Raw genomic sequence first — 20,210 nt, 5'->3', positions numbered from 1 at the left:
AGCCATGCATATCAATAGCTCTGACAACGACTCCTAGAGGATAAATACTGAGTCTCATCACCAGCCAGTCAGACTAGCTTGGTCTAGTCAGAAAGGCACGAACTGAGGAAGCCTCTTGGATGAGAGGCGAAACGTCTTCATGGATATATACCAAGTCCAGTTGCACTTGATTCAACTCCTTTGGATTTGCTTCAGTCCATCTCAGATGAGCTCGGGCCCAGAGAAGCCGGCTGGGTTTCTGGGTGTTGTTGATATATGGCTTTCGCTCTGCATGGTAGAGTTTTAACTTGCACTTGTAGATGCAGAGACGAACTGTGTTAACTGACAATGGTTTTCCCAAGTGTTCCTGAGCCCACGTGGTAATATCCTTTACAGAATGATGTTGGTTTTTAATGCAGTGCCGCCTGAGGGATCGAAGGTCACGGGCATTCGATGTTGGTTTTCGGCCTTGCTGCTTACGTGCAGAAATTTCTCCGGATTCTCTGAATCTTTTGATGATATTATGGACTGCAGATGATGAAATCCCTAAATTCTTTGCAATTGTACGTTGAGAAACGTTGTTCTTAAACTGTTGGACTATTTGCTCACACAGTTGTTCACAAAATGGTGAAACTTGCCCCATCCTTGCTTGTGAACGGCTGAACCTTTCGGGGATGCTCCTTTTATACCCAATCATGACACTCACTTGTTTCCAATTAACCTGTTCACCTGTGGAATGTTCCAAACAGGTGTTTTTTGAGCATTCCTCAACTTTCCCAGTCTTTTGTTGCCCCTGTCCCAGTTTTTTTGGAACGTGTTGCAGGCATCAAATTCAAAATGAATGAATATTTACAAAAAACAATAAAGTTGATCAGTTTGAACATTAAATATCTTGTTTTTGTAGTGTATTCAATTGAATATAGGTCGAAAAGGATTTGCAAATCATTGTATTCTGTTTTTATTCACGTTTTACACAATGTCCCAATTTCATTGGAATTGGGGTTTGTACAAAGACACAATGCAACTCTTTCTGGCCTTCTCTATACTTCTCCATCAACATTCTCAAAGCAAACATCACATCTGTGGTGCTCTTTCATGGCATGAAACCATACTGCTGCTCGCTGATCATCACCTCTCCTCTTAACCTAGCATCTATTACTCTTTCCCATATCTTCACGCTGTGGCTGATCAACTTTATACCTCTGTAGTTGCTACAGTTCTGCACATCGCCCTTATTCTTGTAAATCGGTACCAGTATGCTTCTTCTCCACTCCTCAGGCATCCTCTCACTTTCCAAGATTGTGTTAAACAATCTAGTTAAAAACCGCACTGCCATCTCTCCTAAACATCTCCGTGCTTCCACAGGTATGTCATCAGGACCAACTGCCTTTTCACTCTTCATCCTCTTCATAGCTGCCCTCACTCCCTCCTAGCTAATCCACTGTACTTCCTGATTCACTATCCCCACATCATCCAACCTTCTTTCTCTCTCATATTCTTCATTCATCAGCCCCTCAAAGTATTCCTTCCACCTTCTCAACACACTCTCCTCACTTATCAGCACATTTCCATCTCTATCCTTGGTCGCCTTAACCTGCTGTACATCCTTCCCAGCTCGGTCAATCGGTACAAGTCCTTTTCTCCTTCCTTAGTGTCTAACCTCTCATACAACTCACCATATGCCTTTTCCTTTGCCACCTCTCTCTTTGCTTTACGCTGCGTCTCCTTGTACTCCTGTCTACTTTCTTCATCTCTCTGACTATCCCACTACTTCTTTGCCAACCTCTTCCTCTGTATAATTTGCTGTACTTCCTCCTTCCACCACCAAGTCTCCTTGTCTTCCTTCCTCTGTCCTGATGACACACCAAGTACCTTCCTAGCTGTCTCCCTCACTATTTCTGCAGTGGTTGCCCAGCCATCTGACAACTCTTCACTACCACCCAGTGCCTGTCTTAACTCCTGCCTGAACGCCACACAACAGTCTTCCTTCTTCAACTTCCACCATTTGATCTTCGGCTGTGTCTTCACTATCTTCCTCTTCTTGGTCTCCAAAGTCATCCTACAGACGACCATCCGATGCTGCCTAGCTACGTTCTCCCCTGTCACCACCTTGCAGTCTCCAATCCCTTTTACATCGCGCCTTCGATATAGTCCACCTGTGTGCACTTTCCTCCGATCTTGTACGTCACCCTGTGTTCCTCCCTCTTCTTGAAATATGTATTCACCACAGCCATTTCCATCCTTTTCGCAGAATCCACCACCATCTGCCCTTCCACATTTCTCTCCTTGACACCATACCTTCCCATCACCTCCTCATCACCTCTGTTCCCTTCACCAACATGTCCGTTGAAGTCCGCTCCAGTCACCACTCTCTCCTCCTTGGGTACCCTCTCCACCACATCATCCAACTCACTCCAGAATTCTTCTTTCTCGTCCATCTCACACCCAACTTGCTCTGATTTCCAGCTTCATACTCATCGCTCTGTCTGACACTCTCTTCACCTCCAGCACACTCTTGACATTCTCTTCCTTCGGAATTACCCCTACCCCATTTCTCCTCCCATTCACACCATGGTAGAAGAGTTTGAACCCACCTCCGATACTCCTGGCCTTACTCTCCTTCCACCTGGTCTCTTGCACACACCGTATGCCTACCTTTCTTCTTTCCATCATATCAGCCAGCTCTTTCCCTTTACAAGTCATAGTGCTAACATTCAAAGTTCCGACTCTCACCCCCACACGCCTACCTTTCCTCCTCTCAAGCTGCCTCTGGATATTCCTTCCTCCTCTCCTTCTCCTTCGCCCAAAAGTAGCATAGTTTCCACCGGCACCCTGCTGGTTAACAGTACCAGTGGCGGTACTGTCCATAACTGGACCTCGACTGATCCGGTTATGGAAATCTTATTTATGATCTGCATATTTGATTTGGCAAAGATTTTACGCCGGATGCCCTTCCTGATGCAACCCTCCCCATTTATCCGGGCTTGGGACCGGCACTAAGAATGCACTGGCTTGTGAGTCCTCAGTGGCTGGGTTTTTATTCATCCTTTTCACCCTTTTTTTTTTCCTTTTGAAAAAAATAAGACATTCCTCAAGAAAACAAGCAAATAATTTATTTCCATAAAGGTATTCTTCAAATCAATGTGTAAAAATGCAACCCTTTATGCAACAATCCCAAACTATAACCTGAACTGTCTCAACGTTCAACCCAGTATGGCATCAACAAGGACATTTTTATGACAACTATGATAATATCATACACTGTAATTCTCAACAATCCCTGAAATGTAGCCGTAAAACCTGCACTTAATTAAAAATAAACCTTCCATAAAAGAACGTTTTCAAATAAAATATGCATTTTTTTCAATCTACATGTAAACTACACTACCGTTCAAAAGTTTGGGATCACCCAAACAATTTTGTGTTTTCCATGAAAAGTCACACTTATTCACCACCATATGTTGTGAAATGAATAGAAAATAGAGTCAAGACATTGACAAGGTTAGAAATAATGATTTGTATTTGAAATAAGATTTTTTTTACATCAAACTTTGCTTTCGTCAAAGAATCCTCCATTTGCAGCAATTACAGCATTGCAGACCTTTGGCATTCTAGCTGTTAATTTGTTGAGGTAATCTGGAGAAATTGCACCCCACGCTTCCAGAAGCAGCTCCCACAAGTTGGATTGGTTGGATGGGCACTTCTTTGAGCAGATTGAGTTTCTGGAGCATCACATTTGTGGGGTCAATTAAACGCTCAAAATGGCCAGAAAAAGAGAACTTTCATCTGAAACTCGACAGTCTATTCTTGTTCTTAGAAATGAAGGCTTCCATGCAAGAAATTGCTAAGAAATTGAAGATTTCCTACACCGGTGTGTACTACTCCCTTCAGAGGACAGCACAAACATGCTCTAACCAGAGTAGAAAAAGAAGTGGGAGGCCGCGTTGCACAACTGAGCAAGAAGATAAGTACATTAGAGTCTCTAGTTTGAGAAACAGACGCCTCACAGGTCCCCAACTGGCATCTTCATTAAATAGTACCTGTTAGAGCCTGTTTGTGCTGTCCTCTGAAGGGAGTAGTACACACCGGTGTAGGAAATCTTCAATTTCTTAGCAATTTCTCGCATGGAATAGCCTTCATTTCTAAGAACAAGAATAGACTGTCGAGTTTCAGATGAAAGTTCTCTTTTTCTGGCCATTTTGAGCGTTTAATTGACCCCACAAATGTGATGCTCCAGAAACTCAATCTGCTCAAAGAAGTGCCCATCCAACCAATCCAACTTGTGGGAGCTGCTTCTGGAAGCGTGGGGTGCAATTTCTCCAGATTACCTCAACAAATTAACAGCTAGAATGCCAAAGGTCTGCAATGCTGTAATTGCTGCAAATGGAGGATTCTTTGACGAAAGCAAAGTTTGATGTAAAAAAAATCTTATTTCAAATACAAATCATTATTTCTAACCTTGTCAATGTCTTGACTATTTTCTATTCATTTCACAACATATGGTGGTGAATAAGTGTGACTTTTCATGGAAAACACGAAATTGTTTGGGTGATCCCAAACTTTTGAACGGTAGTGTACATGTAAACCCAAAACAGCATGTCACCCCGGTGTTCATATCCCTCCACTGGCTCCCTGTTGCTGCCCACATCAAATTCAAAACCTTGATGCTCGCTTACAAAACAACAACTAAAATGGCCCCCGCCTACCTGAACTCCCTCATTCAGGTCTACACTCAGTCCCACTCACTACGTTCTGCCAATGACAGGTGCCTGGCACTTCCACCACAACGGAGCCCTATGTCTCTAGCCCGACTCTTCTCTTCTGTAGTTCCCCGGTGCTGGAACGAGTTACCAAACTCCGTTCGAGCCGCTGAGTCCCTCTCCATCTTTAAGAAGTGACCTCTTCAGTCTCACAGTCGTTGTGCATCTGCCCATTGTCTTGGTTCTTCGTGCCATTGGACTCTGGCCGCCCCCTGTCAAGGACCGTGTTGTGGCTACAGGCGCATCAGCCACTCCACATAAAGAGCTGTCACGCACAGGTGTCCTCTCATTATGCGGCTCCAGTATCAGCCTCTACGCCCACCTGAGAACCCAGGAGGAGGAAAGTCATACTCAACCCTGAGTGACCACCGATGATGATGATGATGATGATGAGCTGCTGCGGCTAACACCAGTTCCAATCATAATACAGGCAAGCGAAGTCTGATGGTTTCACTTGTCCAAGTGTCCAGACAGGAGCTGATAGTGTCGCAGATTCACAGAAACGGGCACAAGTCACCTTACACAGTGGGCATTAACCTTGCTTCCCCTGTCATTTCCACTGGAACAAATCAGCAAAACTTCACTCAAACAGTGGAAGTGTCTCTTGCCCGGTTTGCTCTCACATGGAGCGGGCACTAGTTAGGACAGACTAAAAGTACCGAGAGCAATTTAAAAAATGACTTGCTCGCATTGTGTCAGGTTGGGATGGCCTGTAATTTATTCTAGAAGTAGCTAGTAAGTGATGTTACAGCATCACTGTCTATTCATCTTCGCAGTATAACTACACCCAAAAATTCAGCCATTCGAAATTCAGTTGGCTTTCTTATGTCCAAGGTTCAGCGTTTTTGGTTTTTACCGAACTTCACCGAAAAATACCCCGATTTTTAAACTGATTTTATGTTTCCACGGATCCAAAAGTTGTTCCTGTTCATGTGAGGTTATGTAACAGTGTCCTCTTGTAGTGAAATTCGGCATGCTGGATGGCTTTGGAAAATAAAAACCGAAATAGCTGAGCCTTGCTTATGTCACAGAGGTGACATAAGAAAGGTAAGCCCCGGTTTTTAACAGAATGAAATTTCAGGAGGCGTTTTCCTTATGAGGCCAGAATGAAAGATGCACATTACTAATATATCCATGACCCCAGTGTATTATTCTTTTTCCAAATTGCAGATTAAAAACAAAACCTTTTCATAAAACCTAAATCTTTAAGCATTCAGAAAAGTGATGTCTGATATAAATTAAGAGGGGGAATGGGCTTGTTAGGTCACGGAAAAGATGAAAAACTAAAATGTATCGATTATAGCCATGTCCATAGATGAACTTGATGACAGATTCTGAGATTTATGCAGGTAGGTACGAGGCAGTGTCATTATTCGGTCCCGGGTCTGGATTTGAGATGGGATGATGTTCATGAGCATCTGCTTCAGCTTCAGAGCCCGTTTCACTTTCACCAGTGGCATAGTCCACTCTATGAACGGCTTCTCAGAGTTGAAGACTTCTTTTTTCTGCATCTTAGATGGCAGGAATACACTGTGCGACTTGTGTAAGCGTTTGACCCGATTAACCCCTGCCCACGGAAAATTCAGAAGGTCATATACACTCACCGGCCACTTTATTAGGCACACCTGTCCAACTGCTTGTTAACGCAAATTTCTAATCAGCCAATCACATGGAAGCAACTCAATGCATTTAGGCATGTAGACATGGTCAAGACGATCTGCTGCAGTTCAAACCGAGCATCAGAATGGGGAAGAAAGGTGATTTAAGTGACTTTGAACGTGGCATGGTTGTTGGTGCCAGACGGGCTGGTCTGAGTATTTCAGAAACTGCTGATCTACTGGGATTTTCACGCACAACCATCTCTAGGGTTTACAGAGAATGGTCCGAAAAAGAGAAAATATCCAGTGAGCGGCAGTTCCGTGGGCGAAAATGCCTTGTTGATGCCAGAGGTCAGAGGAGAAAGGCCTGACTGGTTCGAGCTGATAGAAAGGCAACAGTAACTCAAATAACCACTCATTACAACCGAGGTATGCAGAAGAGCATCTTTGAATGCACAACACGTCGAACCTTGAGGCAGATGGGCTACAGCAGAAGACCACACCGGGTGCCATTCCTGTCAGCTAAGAACAGGAAACTGAGGCTACAATTCGCACAGGCTCACCAAAATTGGACAATAGAAGATTGGAAAAACGTTGCCTGGTCTGATGAGTCTCGATTTCTGCTGCGACATTCGGATGGTAGGGTCAGAATTTGGCGTCAACAACATGAAAGCATGGATCCATCCTGCCTTGTATCAACGGTTCAGGCTGGTGGTGGTGGTGTAATAGTGTGGGGGATATTGTCTTGGCACACTTTGGGCCCCTTAGTACCAATTGAGCATCGTGTCAACGCCACAGCCTACCTGAGTATTGTTGCTGACCATGTCCATCCCTTTATGACCACAGTGTTCCCATCTTCTGATGGCTACTTTCAGCAGGATAACGCACCATGTCATAAAGCTCGAATCATCTCAGACTGGTTTCTTGAACATGACAATGAGTTCACTGTACTCAAATGGCCTCCACAGTCACCAGATCTCAATCCAATAGAGCACCTTTGGGATGTGGTGGACCGGGAGATTCGCATCATGGATGTGCAGCCGACAAATCTGCAGCAACTGCATGATGCTATCATGTCAATATGGACCAAACTCTCTGAGGAATGTTTCCAGTACCTTGTTGAATCTATGCCACGAAGGATTAAGGCAGTTCTGAAGGCAAAAGGGGGTCCAACCCGGTACTAGCAAGGTGTACCTAATAAAGTGGCCAGTGAGTGTATTATCTTCTCCCTCAACAAGCGGCGGCTCCTGTCAACTGTTCCTTTGTTCTGAGGATCATACAGTGAGCCCTGAATTGTTCTTAACTTTAGAAATATCATAAATACAACCATTTCATATGCACCATGGCACTGTACAAGGCAGCAGGCTGTTTCGGTGGCCTCGCTCCACAGCTAAAAGACTTGTTTGGAAACAACAAAGACTGGATGACAGCTTGGTTGGTGCTTAGGCACGTTGCCTTTTAGCAGTACTGCACAATTATTGGAAAACGTGATAAGGTACCCATTTACCCAGTTTTCCCTCAGGGATAAATAAACTATTTCTGATTCTGATTCTGAAGGTAGGGCATCTGGGTGGCGTGGCGGTTCATTCCATTGCCTACCAACACGGCAGTCGCTGGTTCAAATCCCCATGTTACCTCCGGCTTGGTCGGGTGACCCTACAGACACAATTGGCCATGTCTGCGGGTGGGGAGCTGGATGTGGGTATGTGTCCTGGTTGCTACACTAGCGCCTCCTCTGGTCACTCGGGACGCCTGTTCAGGGTGAGGGGAATCTGGGGGGGAAAGCGTGATCCTCCCACGCTCTACTTCCCCCCGGTGAAATCCTCACTGTCAGGTGAAAAGAAGCGGCTGGCGACTCCACGTGTATGGGAGGAGGCATGTGGTAGTCTGCAGCCCTCCCTGGATCGACAGAGGGGGTGGAGCAGCGACCAGGATGGCTCGGAAGAGTGGGGTAATCGGCCAGATGCAGTTAGGAAGAAAAGGGGGGGGGGGGGGGACAGCCAAAAAACAAAAAAAGTGATAAGGTAGATGTTCAAAGCTTAAAGTAGGGTAAGGATTATAGTGAAGTTATACCAAGATTTAACCTAAAGCATATTTCCTACGACAATTTTTTTTCTTATTTAAAATTTTCATTTTTCATACAGTTCAAGTTTTATTGTTAAATTATAGGGATCGTTGAGGATAATAGTGGATGATAATATCATTACAGTTCACTTAATTGTTGAAGTTAAAGCTTAGGATTGTTGCACAAAGGGTTGCATTTTTACATACTGATGTGATGAATATTTTTATTGAAACAATTTGCTTGTTTTCTTGAGGAACGTCTTATTCTTCAGTGAAAGAAATAATGGACGAGTAAAATAAATAAGATTGAATATTTTATTGTGAACCATGAGAACATTTATATGAGCATGAAGTGTGTAAATCAGGTTATTCATATAGATCTTCTAGTATGTGATAGTTTAATGTGCTAGATATAAGATATAAATATATGGCGTAAAGGTATGGCAGCTCACAAGGGAATTCCAACAATAGGACTACAAGGGGATCTCTGCCCACAACTGCATGCTAAACCCAAACAAAACTTATAGTAACTCCTGTGTTGGAGCAGGGAGCGACATGTGGTCCTCCAGGGGGAGTTTGGGTGTAGACTATGGTGTAGACTATGGAAGGCAGACAGTACAGAGGGGAAAGAAAAGGCAGTGTGAGGCAGCGATTTAACAATGTAGCATATGACATCACTATATTTTGGCTCCTGAAAGTTTGATTTGGCTCCTAAATATTTTGGGTTTAGTAGATTTTTTTTTTAAATTTTTTTTTTACCTAGAGCCCTGTATGGGAATTAAACCCTTACAATGTCAGTGCCTTCCTCCAGTCATGAAAACCTCAGTGTGAGAAACCCTGGACATGTTGCCAGCCTATCCCTGGGCCCATACACCAACCCATGCACACAGCATTCATACCTACTGACAGTTTGGGATGCCTTTACAAACTATCTTTTAAAATCCTCTACCCGAGCTCACAACATTGACTTTGTCAAATTCCAGACACACCCTTTGGTTAAAATCAGCGCTAAAATGAAGGAACTAGCACATGAGCCCAGTGTATTATGGGTAAAAAGCTGTTTTTGTTGAATTTATGTTGCTGATGAGTTGCAGAAGAGAACGACTTTGACAGACAAGCAGAACACGGGATTAATTGTCATCGGTTGTAGGTTTAAATAGATGAAGTGGCTGCTATATTTTGCTATAAGCTGCTTGAGATGTTGCCCTGCTCTGTTTCTGGAGTTGTTTTGTTTCTAAATCAATCAAAACACCCACGACATGAACCACCAGTCCATTACATTGTGCCATCATTCCCGTCATTTTAAACATACTTTCTTGAAATTGCTTTTACACAAGAAATGGTCCACACTATAGTCCACCTGAAAGTTGACCAAAAGCTCCCAACTTTTTTTTTTTTTTTGGAATTTCCCCCCTTTTTCTCCCCACTTGTATCCAGCCAATTTCCCCACTCTCCTGAGCCGTCCCGGTCACTGCTCCACTCCCTCTGCTGATCCGGGAAGGGCTGCAGACTACCACATGCCTCCTCCGATAGATGTGGAGTCGCCAGCCACTTCTTTTCACCTGACAGTGAGGAGTTTCACCGAGGGGGGGGGGGGTGCAGCACGTGGGAGGATCCTGCTATTCCCCCCAGTTCCCCCTCCTGTCCCCCCCCCCGAACAGGCGCCCCGACCGACCAGAGGAGGCACTAGTGCAGCGACCAGGACACACACCCACATCCGGCTTCCCACCCACAGACACGGCCAATTGTGTCTGTAGGGACACCCGACCAAGCCAGAGGTAACACAGGGATTCGAACCGGCGATCTCCATGCACGTGTTTGGACTATGGAAGGAAACCCAAGCATATACAGAATAAACATGCAAACTCTACACAGAAGGGCCAGATGAAACCCGGTGTCCTCTTGCTCAAAGGCAAACATGTTACTCACTATGCCACTGTGCAACCACAAGATCTATCAGAGTAATCTAGTATCTGTGTAGCATAAAGAACAAGATCATCCTTTCATAACAATTTTTCATTGCACACACTACTGCCCCCCATGGTCTCCTCCATGGTAGTAGATCAAATTGTAAAGGCCAAACCAGTTGTAAAAGGTTACGTCTGACTAGGAATCTGGTGGCTCTGCCACATTTCTGGACAGGGTCCACCCGCTGTGTGTCTCATGTGTATGATGGTTGTACCTTTTAATTCTGTTGCTCTCGACTACTCTGTGTATTTGACACCGATTGCATATCTGTCCTTCCTGGAAGAGAGATCCTGCCTCTGGTGCTCTACTGAGGGCTTCACCTCCTTTTTTTTCCTGAAAAGTTTTTTTTTCTATTCTGAGTTTTTCCTCATCTGAGTTGAGGGTGTAAGAGTAGGAGGTGCTGTGTATTGCACTGATCGTAAAGCCCTTTGCGACTTATTTATGATTTTGACTATAAAAATATACTTGACTTGATCCAGTCTGTCCTGGCAGTCTGGCCTGCTTGTTCAGTCATGCTAAGGGAACGTGTTGCTGTTAACATTCACAGCTTAAACAAAGATCAGATGATCAGAAGCTGGAATATTTTTCTTTTCTTTTTTTTGGGGGGGGGGGTTCTCCCTTTTTCTCCCCAATTATATCCGGCCAATTACCCCACTCTTCTGAGCTGTCCCGGTCGCTGCTCCAGCCCCTCTGCTGATCCAGGGAGAGCTGCAGATTACCACATGCCTCCTCTGATACATGTGGAGTCGCCAGCCGCTTCTTTTCCCCTGACAGTGAGGAGTTTCCGGGAGACGTAGCACCTAGGAGGATCACACTATTCCCCCCCCCCGTTCCCCCTCCCCCCTGAATAGGCACCCCGACCGACCAGAGGAGGTGCTAGTGCAAGCAACCAGGACACATACCAACATCCGGCTTCCCACCTGCAGACACAGCCAATTGTGTCTGTAGGGACGCCCGACCAAGCCGGAGGTAACACATGGGGATTCAATCCAGCGATCCCTGTGTTGATAGACTGCTACGCTACCTGGACGCCCCGGAATATTTTTCTGTCTGCAACACGATTTTTTGAGAGTGAGTCAATGAATAATCCATCATTTATAAGCCTCAACCAGGGCCGGGTAAAACACATTTGTAACAGAAGGCAGTCACCAGCCTCTCTCCAGCTTTCTATTGCCACGAAGCGACCAGTCATCCATCTACAGGCAGAATTCAGAGAGGAGATGCAATGCCTTAGTCACTCTCCCTATCTGGATCTCTCTTTCTCCCTCTCTCCTGCCTGTGGGAATGTGTCAGTGTTCTCTGTGCGAGCGTAACACACATCATAAGTGCGTCCTTAATGCATGTTCTCCAAATCATCTGTTGATGGAAAGCACCTGACATCTTGTCCAGCTAAGATCGTACTTCTGAAGAATGCTAGTTTTTCTGTAAATCACAACATTATCTTCCACTGAAGGACATGAGACAACACAGATCACTGTGTGAGGAGCCGAGAACACACCACCCTCCAGTTAAACCCTACAGCCCGCCGCCCAGGAGATCCTGGGCCGTCAGCTGGTTGGGTGTAAGACAGGCTGCTTCAAACAGCTTTATTTACTAGCTTGGATGAAGACAGCCATGCTTGGAGGGTGAGCGCCAACTCCCAGCATATGTGCTGCGTCCACATCGCTCATCCAAGTCGAGGCAGGGGTTGGTGCAAGTGTGTGTTATTGCATGTTTGCTCTTGTACATTTTATATTTTTGTACATACATCGATGGTGTTCGATTGTTTAGTGTGCACCTGTGCAAGTACCTGTATCTACACGTGTGTTATGCTTTTTGACCTCCACCTGTCAGAGCCGGTCTGCTGATTCAGAGAGGGATGGATCATAGCCTGGATCCCATGGGACACAGCCCGGGAATCATTGGCATGCAGACCACACTCCTCAGCTCCCTTGTGGGAATTCCTATGGGAAATCTTTCATCATCGCTGGCACCGATGATGAAGAGAGAAGGGAAGAGGATATGTGGATGAGTACAAAATGTTCTTGTCCTCATTTGTCGCTTGCCATCAGAGAGCTAGCCGTTGTCCTGGAATTCCACTTAACTCTCTTCCTTTATTAACTCATTTCATTGAACTGGATCTTGACCTGCTAAATCCCCACAGAGACGTCAGAATGTGAGTTAAGGCGAGGGCACCAAAGACTCGGGCTTCTCCTCGGGCGGCGGGAGAGATTGGGAGTCGAACCACACTCCTCCACCCCTGTGTCTTCCCACTCTTCTGCTAGCCCGGGGACCTGAACTTAACCGAGGCTGTTTTTTTTTTCCTCTGATGGTTATTTTGAAGATGAGAAGAATAATTCACTGGTGGGGCTCATTTGTAAATACAGGCACCTTTTTTCCCAGATAACGGGCATCATTAAAAGCATTTGACATTTTCCTCTGTATTTAGTTTGACCTTATGCAAACAAGCCTAATAGACACAAGGAGGGCATTGTGGAATAACAGATGAGCCACCACATAACATTGTTATTCATGTCGGCACCAATGATGGTAGGATGAAGCAATCTGAGATGGCAAAGAAAAACATAGCCAGGACTTGTGACCTCGCCAGAAAGATGAGTCAGTATCAATTAATTCAATCTGGTCCATTACCCACGAGGGGTACTGATGAGATCCATCGTAGGCTAGCTCCACAGAACCGCTGGCTGGCTCGGTTCTGTAAAGAGCAGGGTTTTGTATTTTTAGGTAATTGGCCTTCTTTCTGGGGCAAACCCAGCCTGATGAAAGCAGATGGCCTCTACCCTACTGGGGAAGATGCCTCTATTCCATCCAGGTATGTAGATCGTTGCTTACAGCAGGTTTGACACTAGGGACTTAAAAGCATGGCGGGCTGCAGGCAGAGAACCTGTTAGGCACAATTTTAGTGCAGGTCTGGAGTGTACTAAATCAGTCAATGTGTCGAGCCAGGTCAACTCTGATAGTGTAGGTCATCAAATTGATAGTGTCGTTTTTCAGACTGAGACTGTCTCCTTCCTCCGCCATGTCATGCACAAGTTTTCTTGCACACCAAAAGCTAACCACAACAATGAAATTACGATGTCTACTTCTGGCAGTGGCAGTGTGTATCACAAAACATCCCACCAAACCACAACTGTATCTCTCCCTCGACATGTATGCAAGCCTCCCAATTCCTTTTGCTACCCTTAGACATCTTGCCCCAATTGAAATTACCTCATCTACTGCTAACCCCAATCAAAGGCCTATTCCAGCAAACCCTAGTAGTACACAACCCCTGAAAATGGGCTTTATCAATATCAGATCACTGTCTAGCAAAGCAGTGCTGCTAAATGACTTGATCTTGCAGCATAGTTTTGATATGCCTGGCTTACATGAAACTTGGCTGAAACCAAATGAGTTTTTTTTACCATTAATGATAACTCACTGCCTGACTACACTAGTGCTTATGCTGCTTGAGCTACCAAACATGGCCGGGGGTGTTGCCCTAATTTATAACTCTGCCTTTAATCTTGGCTCAGAATCTGCTACTAAATTTGAATCTTTTGAGGTGTTAGTCGTGTCTCCCTCTGCAACAGCCATGAACAGCTCGGTCCAGGTTCGTGAACTCCTGCCATTTTACCTGGTTGTTCTCTACCAGCCACCCGGGCCGTCCTCCCAATTCTTAGATGATTTCATGGAATTTTTTGTCAGACCTTTCTACTCGTGCTGACAATACCTTAACCCTTGGTTATTTCAATATCCTTCTAAATAAAATATCTGATCCTCTTAGTAAGGCTTTTTCGGCAGTTCTTGATCTTGTTCAGTATGCTCATGAAGCCGTCCTTCACACTCTTGATCTGATTCTGACACGTGGCGCCGTTGTTTCTGATCTGACCGTCTCTCCTCTTACATCTGCTGTGTCAGACCACTTTCTTATCAAACTTCAGGCAGCACTTTCTTGTCCTCGCAACTGTGGCACCAGCGTGCTCAGCACCCGACATATCAGCCCATCAACCCTGATGGCACTTAGTTATAGGATGCCTGAGGCCCTGGCTCCCTTCACTGTGTTGACTGGCTCTGTCAGTTGCTTTACTAGTGACCTAAATGCAACGCTTTCTAATCCTCTTGAGTCTGTGGCACCTCTAACTACCAAAATTAGACAGTAAAGAAAATCAGCACCCTGGTTCACTGACAAGACATGTGCTCTTAGCAAGAAAGCCACTTTAGTTTGTCATTGTACAGTTCAGTTACAATGAAATTTGTTCTCTGCATTTAACCCATCCTCTTGTATAAAAGCAGTGGGCAGCTGCAGTGCCCGGCGACCAACTCCAGGTCTTCTTTCCGTTGCTTTGGTCAGGAGCATTAACCCTAACATGCATGTCTTTTTGATGGCGGGATGAAACCAGAGCACCTGGAGAAAACCCATGCAGACACGGAGAGAACATGCAAACTCCACACAGAAAGGACCCGGGATGGCCTGGGGTTCGCACCCAGGACCTTCTTGCTGTGAGGCAGTGTTGTAGTACTCGAATCCAAGACTCGGACTCGAGTCCTTATTTTCAGGACTCATGACTCGACTTGGACTTGAGCACTGATGACTCGGACTTGGACTTGGTTTCGAACACTGGAGACTCGACTCGGACTTGAGGTTTAGTGACTCGACTGCAACACTGGTGTGTGTGCACATGCCTACGAGTGCATTTGTTTGGCTATTGTGTCATGAAGTAAATAAACTCCCTTTGAAGTGGTGACCGTTGTGTCATTTTTGTTTAACGTAGACCTTTTTTATTTGTATGTCAGCTTTTTTACGGTGCCAGAGTGGAGCACTGGAGCCCATCTTGGAACTCGACTCAGACTCAGCTAATGGGGACTTGACTCGGACTCGACTCGGACTCTTCTTTGGGGACTCGGACTTGAACACTGGGGACTCGAGACTCGACTCGGACTCGAGGTTTGGTGACTCGACTACAACACTGCTGTGAGGCAACAGTGCTAACCACTGGGCCACCATTCCACCCCACCTCTTAAACTGGCCTGTAGGAAACTTGAGCAGAAATTGCATAAATGCAAACTTTGTCTTTCATCTTGCCTGGCACAACTGTCTGTTAAGTTATAAGCAAGCACTGTCGGCAGCTAAAGCAGCACATTTTCTCACCTGTCAATAAACACAAGCCTAGATCTCTCTTTGACACTGTAGCTAAGCTTACCCAATGACAACCTTCTATTAACTGCTCCCCTTTTACTGCCCATGATTTCTTGGATTTTTTTTTTGTTCTGCAGTAAAATTGATGATATTAAACACAACATAAGTAATCTACCTACAGACCCTGTGATTCCACTTTCTTACAAAGACTCTCAGACTGTCCCTGTACTTTTCATGTTTTGAGACTCACACTGGAAATATTGTCCAAGCTGGCTTTGGCAGCCAAACCTACAACTTGTCTTCTTGACCCCCTCCCTGCTAAACTTTTCAAAGAACTTTGGCAGTTACTGGGTCTTCTGATACTACATATTTTAAATTCATCTCTTACTTCTGGCAGTGTTCCTACTGTTGTTGTTTTTTGATTTTTTTTTTTTTTTGGCTTTTTCTCTCCCTTTTTCTCCCCAGTTGTATCCAGCCAATCACTCGACTCTTCTGAGCCATCTCGGTCGCTGCTCCACCCCCTCTGCCGTTCCGGGGAAGGCTGCAGACTATCACATGTGTCCTCCGATACATGTGGAGTTGCCAGCCACTTCTTTTCACTTGACAGTGAGGAGTTTCACCAGGGAGACATAATGCATGGGAGGATCACACTATATCCCCCCCGAACAGGTGCCCCAACTGACCAGAGGAGGTGCTAGTGCAGCGACCAGGACACATACCCACATCCAGCTTCCCACCCGCAGACACGGCCAATTGTGTCTGTAGGGACACCCGACCAAGCCAGAGGTAACACTGGGATTTGAACCGGTGATCCCTGTGTTGGTAGGCAACAGAATAGACTACCACGCTACCCTACTAGTTTTAAAACTGCCATATTTAAACCTCTCTTAATAAAATCAGATCTTGATCTGGGGCTTCTCAATAACTATAGACCAATCTCCAACCTTTCACTTCCAAAATTTTTAAGAAAGTTATAGCTGATCAACTTTCAGCCTACCTTTCCAACAACAACAATCTCTTTGACCCATTTCAATCTGCATTTAGAGCCCGTCATTCCACTGAAACTGCACTCACAAAAGTGGTGAACAACCTTTTGCTTGCTATGGATTCCAGTTCCACGTCAGTGCGGCTGCTGCTTGATCTCAGCACAGCTTTTGACACCATTGATCATGGTCTACTGTCGGACCACCTTGAGAATTACCTCGGTGTTTCAGGTCCGGCTCTGTCTTGGCTTAAGTCTTACTTATCTGATAGAGCACAGTGTATCTCTGCAGTGAAAAATTGGATGTCATCTAACTTCCTACTGCTTAATTCTGAAAAAAAAAACTGAGCTGCTAGTTGTCGGCCCTGCAAAACAAAGTCACCTTTATGACCAAGAAAGGGTATCTGTTGACAACTTCGTTATCTCCCACAGTTCCACAGCCAAAAATCTGGGTTTATTTTTGATCAATCCCTCTCTTTTGAATTTTACATTAGAGAAATTACCAAGACCTTCTTTTTCAACCTACAAAACATTGGCAAAATCTGGTATTTTCTGTCCAGGGTTGATGCTGAGATCCTTATCCATGATTTTGTTTCATCCAGATTATAGAAGGGTTAGGGTTTGGGTTGCAGGGTCCTTTTTTCTGGCCTGCCATCCATTAGCACTAAAAAACTTCAGCTTGTTCCAAATGGTGCTGCTAGAATATTAACTAAAACCAAATATCTGATCATGTCCTTCTGATTCTAGCCTCCTTTCACTTGATCCCTGTTCATGCTAGATCGGACTTTAAAGTGCTACTTTTAACCTATAAAATACTGAATGGGCTTGCCCTAACATATTTGTCAGATCTTATACAGCCTTATGGATCTTCTCGGGCCCTCCGTTCTCAAAGTGCAAGCCTCCTCTCTGTCCCTAGAGTTAAAAAGTAGTCTGCAGGCTGCAGAACCTTCTCTTACCATGCCCCCTTTCTTTGGAATGGTCTCCCGGGGACCACCAGAGAATCTGACTCTGTTGACTCTTTCAAATCTAACCTGAAAACCCACCTGTTCTCATTAACTTTCAACTAGTCATCTTATTTCTCCCACCCCCCCTTTTTCTCCCCAATTGTACTTGGCCAATTGCCCTATTTTCCGAGCCGTCCCAGTCGCTGCTCCACCCCCTCTGCTGATCCAGGGAGGGCTGCAGACTACCACATGCCTCCACCGACATATGTTGAGTCGCCAGCCGCTTCTTTTCACCTGACAGTGAGGAGTTTTTCCAGGGGGACGTAGCATGTGGGAGAATCACGCTTTTCCCCCTCCCCCCCCGAACAGGCGCCCTGACCAACCAGAGGAGGTGCTAGTGCAGTGACAAGGACACATACCCAATTGTGTCTGTAGAGACGCCTGACCAAGCGGGATGTAACACGAGGATTCGATCCAGTGATCCCCATGTTGGTAGGCAACGGAATAGACCGCCACACTACCCGGACACCCGCTAGTTGTCTAATTTCTTTGGTAGTTTGACTTCCTTCTGAGCTTTGTCACAACCTTTTTGGGGGGTCTCAGGCTTGATGTATGTATAAATGTAGGTCTGAGCAGTAATCTCTTAGCTTTGACCTGCCGACAAAAATGTTCCTAAGCTTTCTGAATGCATCGCACCATTCTGACCTTCTGTTTGTATCCCAGAGCATATGTGTTCCCATGGTATGCGTCTGCTCTCCCCCCCCCTCTCTTTTTCTCTCTCTAGCTTTATCTCTTGCTTTCTCGCTGTCCAGGCCAAATTTTTCTCCCTTTATCGCTCTCTTTCGACCACCTGATGACTTCGGAGCCTGTTTGTGATGCGTCCTGTTTTCCCTTTGTCACAGTCCCACCCTCCTGGAGATTTATGCTATCGTTTGTGCTGTTCTCATTTAAATTTGCTTTCATGCTATTTGTTTTAGCTATGACAACTTCGGCATCACTCTCATCACTTCTCTTATCTTTTCTCTCTCTCTCTCGCTGTGTCAAAGTCTGCCTCACCTCTTGTGTGTATGTGAAGTCTATTCTCTGCAGGGCCCCACTGAACACAGCTGGTTTTGTGGTGCAGGGGGGGGGGTCCCGCCAGCTCTTTTGGGGTTCCTGATGTTGTCTCAGATGGACACAGTTCACTACATTTTCCTTGCACTCTCTTTACAAGTTTATTACCCAGCACATTTAAATTTGCTAAATTTTATGCATTAACTGTATGTATTCTACATTACCTTGCTCTGTGTTATCTATGATGTTACACTATATTTCTGGGGGGGGGTATTTTGTGCATTTAACACCTATAGCAAGTCTGTCCATCCAGGAAGAGGGATTCCTCCTCTATTGCTAAGATGTCGCCCGTATTTTTTTCCTGGTTTTTCTTGTGGAGTTTTTCCCCATTTGGGTTTAGGGTCCAAGGATAGAGGGTGTTGCATGTGGTATACTGTTGTATATTGTACTGACTGTAAAGACCTTGGGATTACCTTGTGAATTTGGGCTATACAAATAAACTTGACTTGACATATTGGGTTGCCAGTATTAATTAGTTACAGTATCCTAATACACAAGTCTCGGCCCTGTGATGGCCTGGCGGCCTGTCCAGGGTGTCTCCCCGCCTGCCACCCATTGACTGCTGGGATAGGCTCTAGCCTCCCCACGACCCTAAGAGCAGGATAAGCGGTTCAGATAATGGATGGATGGATCCTAATGCAGAAGTCTTTGGACTTGAGTGTAATACAATGAAAACTAAGATGCGTTATCTTCTCTGAAGGTATATGCAATGAAAGTTTCCCTGCTTTTCCAGTTGCCGGTAATTTCAAAACCACCAGCAATGCAAAATCATCATCCCTCATCATCCCGTCATCCCAACTGACCTTTTATTATCTTGCTCTCCCTCTCCAGGTCTCCATCGGGCTGCTCCATGGCCGCGCCTCCCACATCATCTGGCCACCCAATCGGTGGCAGAGGATCAAACCGTCCCTCCCCCCAAACCGTGGACCACTGATCAACCCAGAGGAAGATGAGGACTGAGAGAAAGAGAGAGAGAGAGGGAGAGAGAGATTACCAGGGCTCAAACACACATGCAGTGCACAAACATACATACATGAATTCAAAGACACAAGCATAACAAACACAGGCAAATATATACATACACACATACACCATCACAAGCCACATTCTCTCTCTCTCTCTCTCTCTCTCTCTCTCTCTCTCTCTCTCTCTCTCTCTCTCTCTCTCTCTCTCTCTCTCTCTGGTAATGCCATCTTCCATAAAATGGCACATCCCTGACGGGTAGTGTCTGCAAAGGATGAATTGCATACATACGACGACACATACTCTACCTGATAATGTCACGTCCTCTAAAATAATATCGCGGGGAGTTGCATTACTTTCAGAGGACAGGTTCTCTGTGACTGTGTGCAGTTCAGTTGCGTGGGCAGTAATGTGTTGGTAGAGTTCTGAGCCCAGAGTGTCCCAGTAGTGTCACGCTGTGTTTCTGTTGTCTGGGAAGATGTCACAACATGCCACAACACATTGGTCCTTTAAGGAACTCCACTCCCTTTACAAATTCCTTTCCTGTTAATTAACCATTCTGCCCTTCTTTCCTGCCCTTCTTTCCTCTCTTTCATTCAGACATTACATCAGATAAAATAAACTGTGGGGCATCCGGGTAGTGTGGCGGTCTATTCCGTTGCCTACCAACACGGGTATCTCGGGTTCGAATCCCCGTGTTACCTCTGGCTTGGTCGGGCG

General features: G+C 45.4%; 1 protein-coding gene across 1 annotated transcript in view; it reads left to right on the top strand.

Annotated features, from left to right (window-relative positions):
- Positions 1-19,487, top strand: part of immp2l (inner mitochondrial membrane peptidase subunit 2) — a 212,578-nt gene extending 193,091 nt beyond the window's left edge. The window contains exon 6 of the mRNA XM_056282002.1: positions 19,359-19,487. Within this exon, the coding sequence (XP_056137977.1) occupies positions 19,359-19,487 (129 nt within the window). The remainder of the gene's footprint in view (positions 1-19,358) is intronic.
- The last annotated feature ends 723 nt before the right edge of the window (positions 19,488-20,210 follow it).

This window comes from Lampris incognitus, chromosome 6 (assembly GCF_029633865.1).
Source record: "Lampris incognitus isolate fLamInc1 chromosome 6, fLamInc1.hap2, whole genome shotgun sequence".
In the NCBI taxonomy this organism is placed as follows: Eukaryota; Metazoa; Chordata; class Actinopteri; order Lampriformes; family Lampridae; genus Lampris; species Lampris incognitus.
Note: the sequence above shows the minus strand (reverse complement) of the source record. Positions and strands in the feature narration are given on the sequence as shown.